The 10,443-nt window shown below is 38.5% G+C and overlaps 3 protein-coding genes across 3 annotated transcripts; 2 read left to right on the plus strand and 1 right to left on the minus strand.

Annotated features, from left to right (window-relative positions):
• Nucleotides 1–408: 408 nt before the first annotated feature.
• LOC101300942 (zinc finger MYM-type protein 1-like) lies at nt 409–2,300 on the plus strand. The gene is made up of 2 exons (XM_004305187.1): nt 409–1,425; nt 1,779–2,300. The coding sequence occupies exons 1-2, from the start codon at nt 409–411 to the stop codon at nt 2,298–2,300; spliced, it is 1,539 nt and encodes a 512-aa protein (XP_004305235.1).
• Nucleotides 2,301–3,180: 880 nt separating this feature from the next.
• On the plus strand, nt 3,181–3,690 carry LOC101301227 (putative peptide/nitrate transporter At2g38100-like). The gene has a single exon (XM_004305188.1). The coding sequence runs from the start codon at nt 3,181–3,183 to the stop codon at nt 3,688–3,690; it is 510 nt and encodes a 169-aa protein (XP_004305236.1).
• Nucleotides 3,691–6,460: 2,770 nt separating this feature from the next.
• On the minus strand, nt 6,461–7,564 carry LOC101301514 (F-box protein CPR30-like). The gene has a single exon (XM_004305189.1). It carries the CDS (start codon nt 7,562–7,564, stop codon nt 6,461–6,463), a length of 1,104 nt encoding a protein of 367 aa, XP_004305237.1.
• Between the last annotated feature and the right edge of the window lie 2,879 nt (nt 7,565–10,443).

Here is a 10,443-nt window from a genome sequence, read left to right on the forward strand (position 1 = left end):
ATGATCCACCACAATATGTAGAGCCACCAAATAGGGTTAATGCTCTTGAACGTGATCCTGGATTACGTTCTGCTATATGGAAATATCCAGTGAATGAGCATGACAGTATTCGAAAAGCCTATATTTTGTTGGGGCCGTTTCAACCTGAGTTGGTGTTTCCATTATCAGAACATGGGGATCAACAACGTAGATTTCAGTATTCTTGGTTCAAGGACAATCCATGGCTTGAGTATTCAATTGCTCTTGATAAAGCATATTGCTTTCCTTGTTTTCTTTTGACACTGAAAATTCGAAAAATCATACATTCACTGTTGAAGGGTTTAGAAAATTTGGGAAAGAGAGTTTGTGTTAGTGATAATATGGTTTGTGAAGCATGTAGGGGGCATTACATCTCCACATAATGCTGCAATGCAAAAATGGGATTTGTTAAGAAACCCAGAAAAGCATATTGAAACAATTCTTGAGTCAAGATCACAAAAGGATGTGGAAGACAACCGAATGAGGCTTAAGGCTGCAATAGAGGCTGTTAGATTGCTAGCTAATCAAGGAGCTCCTTTTAGAGGGCATGATGAATCCGAAGATTCCTTGAATCAAGGATATTTTAAGGAAGTCATAAAATCCTTTTCAAGAATGAGTGTGGAGGTGGAGAGAGTTGTTTTAGGAAATGCTCCTAGAAATGCCAAGTACACTAGTCCAACCATTCAAAAGGAGCTCCTAAATATTCTTGGTAACAAAGTGAGGGGCAAGATACGTGATGAAGTTGGGAATTCCAAGTATTGTATTCTTGTTGATGAAGCAGTTGACACTTCTAGTAAGGAACAAATGGCAATTATTCTGAGATTTGTTGATTCTCAAGGCCTGATTCGAGAAAGATTTTTTAAGATTGTGAGTGTTCCTAACACTACCTCACAAACTCTTAAAAATGAGATCTCGAAAGTACTTACTATGTATAATCTTCAAGTGAGAAATATGCGTGGTCAAGGGTATGATGGTGCTAGTAATATGAGGGGTATTTTTAATGGATTGAAATCATTGTTTCTTCAAGAGTGTCCATATGCATATTTTGTGCATTGCTTTGCTCACCGTTTGCAGTTGACATTAAATGCTACAGCTCAAGGGGTGCATGACATTTGGGAATTCTTTTCTACCTTGAGTTTTATTGTGAATTTTCTTGATTCTTCTGCTAAGCGGCATTCTCCATTAAAAGAGGTGAGAAAGGAGGAAATTGCAAATTTGGTAGCTTGTGGGGAACTTCAAACAGGTAGTGGTGCTAACCAAATTTGTACTTTGCAACGAGCTGGTGCTACTCGTTGGAGTTCACATTCCCGTTCTATTAAGGCTCTTATTGAATTGTTTAGTTCAGTAAAGATAACTCTTACTGATATGGTTGATCATGCACCTAGGGAATTGCAAGGACAAGCTAAGGTTGTTTTAAGGAAGTTGAGGACTTTTGATTTTGTGTTCTGTTTGCTTCTAATGAACAAAGTTATGAAAATTACTGAAGTTTTTTGTCAGACATTGCAACGAAAATCTCTCAACTTTGTGCATGCTATGAACTTTGTTAGACATACAAAGTACCTTCTTCAAGAAATGAGAGATGAAGGCTGGAATGATTTGTTATGCAGTGTGGAATTTTTTGAGAAAAGCATGATCTTGATATGCCTAACATGAATGCTTCTTATAAGGATGGTACGGGTCGGGCTTGTCAGCAAATGAATTTCATTACATTTGAGCATCATTACCGTATAGAGGTTTTCAATGTTGTGATTGATTTTCAGTTGAGTGAGTTGAATAGAAGGTTCTCAGAAGAAGCATCAGAACTCCTTATACTTAGTTCAACTCTGGATCCTCATGATAACTTCAGGAATTTTAAATGTGAAGATGTTTGCAATCTTGCAAAGCAGTTTTATCCTGAAGATTTTGATGATGGTGAAATGTATGCTCTAGAATCAGAGTATGCATTTTATGAGATAGATATGCGTGGTGATCCTAAATTCAAAAATATGGAGTCCATTTCTGACTTGTGCCGCACCTTGGTTCAAACAAGGAAGTCTGAATTTTTCCCTATGCTTTATAGATTGATTTGTTTAGTTTTGACTATTCCTGTCTCTACTGCTACCACTGAAAGAGCATTTTCAGCTATGAACATCATTAAGAATAAACTTAGAAGCAAAATGGGAGATGAGTATCTTGGTGATTGTATGGTCCTTCACATTGAGAAAGAGTATGCTGAATCTGTTACCAATGAGGAGGTGATTAAAGAGTTTGAAGCTTCAACTCGTAGAGTTAAATTTAGTTAGTTTATATTATAGTATTGTATTGCATTGCACGTTTATTTTAATAATTTAGTTTCTACTGTAATTTTGCATATGCATTGGAGGGGTAAAGGCTCATTATGTCCCCCCTGGCGAGGTGTATCATTTTCTTTCAATTAATAAATTTCTCTCGCACTGTCGAGATTCTCCACTTTTTCTTTTCTTTTCTTGGTTAGGAAGTTCAAGCCCAACCAGGGTTGAAATCCTGGATCTGCCACTGGATAAAATTACCTGTTCGTCGACTAAAATGTAGTGTTCTCCGTCATACAGATCACTGTTGTATACCTTGGGGCGCCACACTCTCACTGCCCGAACTTTGTTCTGGAAATTGTGGTCGTGAGGCCTTAGCCTTTTGAGTGGTGTCCAAGTCGTCGTCGTATCAGGAAGCTGGAAAACCAAAGAAAGGACGGTAAGAATTGATTAAGCTGTGCAGAGACATCAATCATGAATTTCAGTTGAGTATCTTACCGGCTTTACCTTTATAACGTCCCTTATTTTTCCATCATACTCTCTTAATCCTTCAGGACAGTTATCTCCGAGATCCTGCAATTCTGCTACTGTTTCAGTGTTTGTACCTTCGTTGCGACATGTTTCCCATATGGATCAACTTTATTCTACTCGGTGTTGTATCCTCTGTTGGAAATACTTACTTCGTGGAACAAGCAAACAACTTGAATAAACGGAGCTGGGATGGATTCCGTAGTCGTGGAGATCCCCTTTTCCTCTTCTTGGCCTTTTAATTTTTCAGGAGTATGGACGGGTTTTCTCTCAAATTCCGTCGGACGAACCTTTTAGATTACCTAAACCATTCAAATACTTGGACCCTTCAAACACAAGGAGGTACGCTCCCGTGCTTGCACTGTCAATGACAGCGGCAATTTCGTGTTGCACTATAGCTGCATCTGTGGAGCGTCTTAGGTTATCTGTGGTCAAGAGCCACGGTTTGGTTAACGAGGCCAACAGAGGAATTCTGATGAGTAGAGCTTGGTTGATTCCGCAGTTTATTCTCCTTGGAGCCCTTAACGGGACTAAAGAGTTAGCCTTCCGCCTCTTGCTCCTTAATCAAGTACCTCAACCCGGTAATCGGTACAGGGCTTCGGCTCATGGTGTTTTTGGAGCGGGGATTATAAGCAATGTCTTGTCTGTTTATGTAGTGGGTAAAATAAAACCCAGTTGGTTCCAAGAAACCCTAAACAGGAGTCGTTTGGACAATTACTACTGGACCTTGGCTGCTTTGACTGCAGCTAGTCTGCTTATCTATGTTCCATTGAGCCTTCCACATCGGTCTTCACAGCATGAACCGGAAAGTGAACATCGGCCGAACGACAGCCACTCTGATAGTGAAGTCGACGCAGAAATGGACATCGCTCCGTAGACAACACCATCCACCATCTCTATTCTTCTTCTTTTTGGTGAGCATCATCTCAATTTCTACCTGTTGTATATCAAGAGGCCTTCCGGTATTGTCAAAGGCTGAACGGTCTTTCATTCTGCTTGCTCTACAGTATCATAAAACATGTATACTATGATATCATTGATATGTACGTATAAAGGATATACAGATTGTACTAAGCAATGTGTATAGATTAGTATAGCCAAAAGAGGATTAGCAGCTCTGTTAGGCTTATAAATGAGTTGACAATTTTGTTTCTGCATGGTGTTTATGAGACTGCAAATTGGCAGCACAGAGCAAGAATACAAACAGTGGCTCATACAGGGCCGGTCCTGAGTAATCAGAGGCCCTGTGCGAATTTAAAGATAAGTCCTATTTTACTTCGCGTTTGATATTTACAGCAAGAGAATATATGCCTCTCCAACAACACCTTGATTCTTTCGCAACACCAGTAACAATATCGTTTCTCGTCCCTCCTTAGTAAGTGATAGCATTAACAATACCCGGAAATTATGAGGTTACATACTTACATATAGATTAGGAATAACGTATAGGGCATGTAAATAAGCATGAAATGTCTATGACTTTGCATTAACATAAACTTTTTACACAATATGAAATATCTTAAGAAAGCAAACTGAGACTAAACTTTTATCAAGCCAAGTACAGAATTACATTTTGAGTTACAGAATCAGAACTCTCACATTCCCAGTTTCAGTTCTAGAAGTAGGCATAAAAACTCAGTATGTCATTTGAATCTTCAGTATTCAATAGCAATTATAAAAACAAGAACTACTGCATTGTTTTTAATTCACTCTAATACATATTCCAATTTTTCTCTGTAATGATGTAAATTCAAATCACTCCACAACCATTGCTTGCAAACATACATGTAATACAGGGATTCAATTTACCTTAAAGCACTAATCCTCTGTTGTCTCGCAGCAATTTAAAGCACTGCAGTTAAGTATTTAGTGTAGAAAGAAGAGCTTAAGTGGATTTGCTGCCACTTGAAGTGATAAAATAAAATTGAAATAAAACTGAAAAGAGGTAGAATATGGTTTACTAATAAAAATAAATTTCATGATGACCCTAATTAATCGCTAAGAACTGACATTTCCAATCTCTGCTGCCTACATCAAAACAAAATGATACTGGTATAAGATCACTTTTCTGAGCTGAATGTGCTGACAGGATACTATTGCTACATGAAAACAATGGAAACACAGGACTCAAGAACAAAAAGAAAAAGAAAAAACCTTCAAAACCTCTTTAGTAATAGTGTAAAAAAGAAGGTAACAGAATCCTCAATTTTCAAATCCAAACACAAATATATAATCATAGTTTCACCAACACAAATATTTCTTATGGCATAGACTAGAAATTCCAACAAATACAATTAAACAAGATGAAAATAGATACATCAACGTGCAACCATTAGACAAAAAAGCTTCCAATTAAAGCCGGTCTACACCACCACTAGATCCCAGAACCCTCCCATAGACACACAAAAAGAGCTATTCTTCCTCATTTTCTTGCTTTGATAAAATATAACACAGTGAAAACTTGAACAACAAACAACAACATCAACATAGTTGCTACCATTGGTACATTACAAATATAGCTAGCTTCCAATTAAAACCGGTCCACACCACTACTGCATCAAAGAACCCTCCCATAAAACCCCGACAAAATCAAAGGAAGAACACAATAAATCATCCTACCATCGAACATTTTTGTGAAGGCCAATGACACACTTTTCATTACATATCTATTAATGAAAACAATGGGAAGAATGGAAGCAAAATGAGATGTGTTAAGGCAGTGCACAATGAGATTGAACTACCAAGCCAAGTACGGAGTTACATATCTATTGATACAGGTTCAGAACTCACATGCCCAGTTTGAGTTCTAAAAGCTTCTAAGCACAGAAACTCAGTATCTCATTTGAATCTACAGTATTACAATAGCAGTTATACAAACAAGGAATAATTATTTTTCATCCACTCCAACTACAGGTTCTGTTTTTCTCTGATGTAAAGTCAAACAACTGCAGAACCATTGGTTGCAAACATATGTCTAATACTGGGCTATCAATTTACTCTAACACACTAATCCTCTATTGTTTTACAGCAATTTAAAGCACTACAGTTTCGATTACAGTAGGAAGTAGAGTTTAAGTGGACTTCAGACCAGCAGAAGTGATAAAGCAAAACTCACAAGGGGTAGAATATGGTTTAATAAAAAATATTTTCATGATGACTAAACGCAATCACTATGAACTGACAATTACAGTGTCTGTTGCCTACATCGTAGCAAAATGGTACTTGTACAAGATCACTCTCTGTGTTGAGTGTCCATACAGGCATCCTATGGCTACATGAACAGGAAACACAGAACTCAAGAACAAAAAGGAAAGAAAATGTTTAAAACCTCTTTAGTAATAGTGTAAAAAAGAAAGGTAACAGAATCCTCAATTTTTGAATCCACACACTTTTTAAAAGTTAAACTAAGGGAAATGGGAACTTTTAATTCTAGGAAGAACAAAAGAGTTTCTTGAATATATATTTACTCCAGAAGACGCATAAACCAAACCCATAGATTAATCCCATAAGATTGACTGTCTAATCAATGAAGAGTAATGCAAAGTATTTACTATTTAGCAAATACTAGGGATACAAATAGTCGAATAGTATTCAGATGCATGAAAGTAGAATCAAAATGAGGAGAAACAAACCAGCACAATCAAGTACTAATGATCTATCCGAAGTAGACTCTCTTCATATTGAACCATGTCATTCCAATCACCCTCAATCATATTGTCTTCTCCTGTCTGATCAATCTTTACCAGTTCTCTCATAAGGACTCGAGAAAATATCTCGGCAACCACACTAGCTTCCATAATGTAGACACGACTGAAATTCCATCGCTCCTTAAGGGGGTCTGACAACTTCAAGTTATAAAGTTTAGTCCACGAGTCATGCACATCATATTCTTTCATGACCCATACATCAATGCAGTCAATGGCAGCCCGCTGATAACGAGCCAGCGACAGGCATCCTCCAACAGCAGAAACGCTAAAACGGTTTGAATAATTGCCACCTCCTCTTCCATTATGGAGGTTGGGCGGCAGCTGCATTTTCCTGAACTTGTGCTGCTCCTCCTGAGCCAAATCGAAAGCAACGATTTGATTTTGAGTACCGAGCCAATGAAGGGCCTCTTTCAAAAGAGTCCCCTGACAATCCCAATCCATAACAGGTAATGCATCGAACTCAAATGTTTTCCAAGCGTTCGATCCGGACGAGTAAATGGCGGCCTCATTCGGGATATGGCTCAAAATATTCTTGCTATTGAGCAATTCTGGGGAGACTACAAAATCTTTGTAGTCGTCGGTGGCCGGCAGATAGCCAACACCATAAAACTCGAGCGCCCTTTGACTTGGTGAAAAACCAGGGTCAGGTAATCTGTTGAAGAATCTAGTTGACGGGTTCCACATATAATATACTTCCTTATTATTAGTGAGAAATACAATACCGTTGCAGGAGCCCAATAGCGTGACACATTTGGAATCTGGCTGGAAAGGCAATTGGAGCTCTCTGACAGAGGAAGGGTCCCCAAACGACGGCGTTTCAAGGTCTAGGGATTTGAACCGAGGACCGTCTGCGGAGTAGAGGAGTCTCTGAGTATGGGTATTGCGGTCACGAGCTGCTTGCAATTGGGATTTAGCGAATTTGGGGTCGGAGAGAATGATGGAATGGAAGCGTTTGGAAACACAGGTGAATCGGAGTAAGGATTTCACGGGCAGCCGGGTGACGATATGCACTATAATCTCTTCGGGTAGGGTTGCTTCCTCCATTGAACTATCGCTGTTTGGAAACGAAACCATGAACTATTTGAGAGAGTGAGTACTGAGTAGTGACCGATGAGTGGTAGTCGTGGGCTTTATGCATATTGCTGAGCACAATAGTCGGCCCACCAAGTTGTTCTTGCACACTAATTGGCCCGGGTACCTGCGAATTTGGTTTTTTTGCTTGGATTTGCTTGTAATTTTTTTAAGCATTTGATTGAGAACAATCTGAGCTCGCCATTGGATTGAAAATTTAAAATAGAGACACCAGGTGTTGATCAAATTGAAAGGGGACGGACCAGCATGATGTTGACTGTTGTAGTTATAGTCATACCACATGGTAGTAAACTGAAATTTGCCGCCATTTACGAGATACAACAGCTACTTCTGGACTGTTGTTTCTAGGGTTGGGCGCAGGTTGGTATGCTGCGGGCTAGGGCTCAAACCTAATTCAATCCATTTCAAATGGTTTGGCAATTCTTCAAACCATATCCACATTTCAAAAGGCCTAATCCACATATTCGGTGACCCGTTTTCTGGATTGGTTTTGAATTGGACCCAGATTCTATTCAGCCAAATTACTAGGCCTAACAATAAAACATATACCATCAAAATATGGACAAAAACTATTAGAAACACAGTAAGCTAGTCATCAAACAATTCATAGAGACCAAAATCACCAAACAATATCACAAACCTGAAATAAATCACATATATTAGGGCCACTAGGGTGTTATGAGTTACAACCTCTTTACTCTCTTAGGATTTAAATCACATATATGTATTACAAATAATGAAATATATTAATTAATTAATAAAATAAATAAAACTGGTGCGGCTCGGTTTTAATCGGATTGGAGTTTTTACAATCCTAATCCAGTCCGCTTTCATGCGGGTTGGAGTTTTCTCAATCCTAATATGATCCACTACAACCGATGCAGTTTATAATACGGTTTGAGCAGGTGCAGCATGATGTGGTACCGTATTTCCGGTGTGAAGTGCCCACCCCTACTTGTTTCCAAATGGCAACGTTAATTACATACATCTTTCATCATAAACAATTCCCAGCCTGATTTTCTAAACAAATAAATGGAAACTTAATTAGGAAAAAGAAAAAACTTACCAACAAAGCAAGTGTTGTGCATGTTAAAACAAAATAGCGGAAGCCTAGAGAAGAAACTAAACAAATAAGCATTTAAGAGGCCTGAGACTAGAGTGACAACGTGGAATTCTACTCCATCTTTCTGTTGCCTTTTCCACTCCAAGATAGGTAAACAACAAGCCAAACGTCAAGGAAGACTACAACAAAGCACAATCAGAACCAAAACAGGAACAACCCGTTTTCTAAAGAGAGGAGGGGCGGGGAGGAGAACACTGGAGGTGTTATAGTTACTTCTTTGTCTACTTCTACTTGAAACAGTCCATGCATTTTGTCTCTACCTTGCTAAATCAATTTATCGATGTCTTTACTCTTTAGGAGTCATTCTCTATGCCAGACTAGACTCTCGTAAGAGCAAAATGATACCCTATACAGCTTATACCCTATACACTGGTCAACAAAGGCCTGTCCAGGTATAACATACGTATATGGCATAAGAGAAGGGTATGAACAGAAGTCGATTTAGAAGACTGAAAGTGAAAGTGAGGAATACCTAACAAGGATTTTGAAGGCAGAGAGTGAATCAACATTCCTCTTCATTTCAGCCTTGCGATGACTTGTAATGGATTTTGAGTCTTCTGCTCATGAGGCATATCGATACACATGACTAGAGTGTAGTTCCATGGTCGGCAGGGCCGGTCCAATGTTTTGAAGGACCCGGTGCGAGAAAAAAATTGGGGCCCTTTGTGTTGAGAAAAAAAAACTTGAAAGAACACTGATTATATATATTAACGATGTAAAACAAATAGTCCACTAATAAATGAAGAAACAACAGATACAATTAGCTATGAAAAATTGATCTTCTTGCACTCTTATCAGCAAAGTCATCAATCAATTTTTCATAATCAAGTTTTTCTAGGAATTCACTCTCAATTGAAATCAAAGCTAATGCATTCAATCTTGTTTGAGTCATGGTTGATCTCAAACAAGATTTTAGCAACTTCAATTTAGAAAAACTTCTCTCTGCAGATGCCACGGTCACTGGAACAGTCAATAATATCTTGTATGCAATGAATGCATTGGGGAAACAATTCATTCTTTGTAAAAAGTTTAGTATTGCACCTGCTGTTTTTGTTTCTTTTGGTAGATGATGTTGTATGATCTTGAATTCTTGATATAGTTCATCTCCATCCAAATCTGAATCAGCTTGTCCCGAGCCTTCTTTTCTTTGTAGCTTCCTTTCAAGATTCTTGCAACGAGCCTTCAAATCCTCATCAACCAATGAATTCAACTTATCAGATGTAAAAAGGAATCCAAAAAGATCTTCATATTCCTCATATTGCTCAAACCTTTTCTTCAATGATCCAATTGTTTGATCAACTATGTATAAGAAATAATGAATTCTAAAAGCTTCCTCAGCAGATTCTTGAGGTGTTTGAGAAGACTCACCTGAAAGCTCATCAAATTTTCTCTTTCTATATATATGTCTCTTGCCAGGAAAAATAGGATCAATCTTCATTGATGAAGCAAGTTCTTTTGCAGTATTGATGGCTTGTCTGAATCCGGTTTCTTTTGCAATATATAAACTTCCACTGGACAAAAAAAGGGCCCCTTGCCGGCCGGGGGCCCTGTGCGGCGGCGCCGACTTGACCGCCCAGGGCCGGCTCTGGAAGAAAAGGTACAAATGAGCTAAAAATATAGAGTTGGTAAGCGGTGGAGTTTTGCTGCAAGCTGTACAAGACTATAACTTATTCTCCAAGCTGATAAAGAGACTAGTGGTATGGATTGA

This window comes from Fragaria vesca, linkage group LG6 (assembly GCF_000184155.1).
Source record: "Fragaria vesca subsp. vesca linkage group LG6, FraVesHawaii_1.0, whole genome shotgun sequence".
Lineage (NCBI taxonomy): Eukaryota > Viridiplantae > Streptophyta > Magnoliopsida > Rosales > Rosaceae > Fragaria > Fragaria vesca.

What these genes read in the sequence shown, in the direction of transcription:
- LOC101300942 (XM_004305187.1), top strand. Translation starts at nt 409, where the DNA reads ATGCAAAAATGGGATTTGTTAAGAAACCCAGAAAAGCATATTGAAACA. An exon ending in AATTGCAAGGACAAGCTAAG is followed by an intron (nt 1,426 to 1,778) that starts GTTGTTTTAAGG and finishes ATTGATTTTCAG; the next exon opens with TTGAGTGAGTTGAATAGAAG.
- LOC101301227 (XM_004305188.1), top strand. Translation starts at nt 3,181, where the DNA reads ATGACAGCGGCAATTTCGTGTTGCACTATAGCTGCATCTGTGGAGCGT.
- LOC101301514 (XM_004305189.1), bottom strand. Translation starts at nt 7,564, where the DNA reads ATGGAGGAAGCAACCCTACCCGAAGAGATTATAGTGCATATCGTCACC.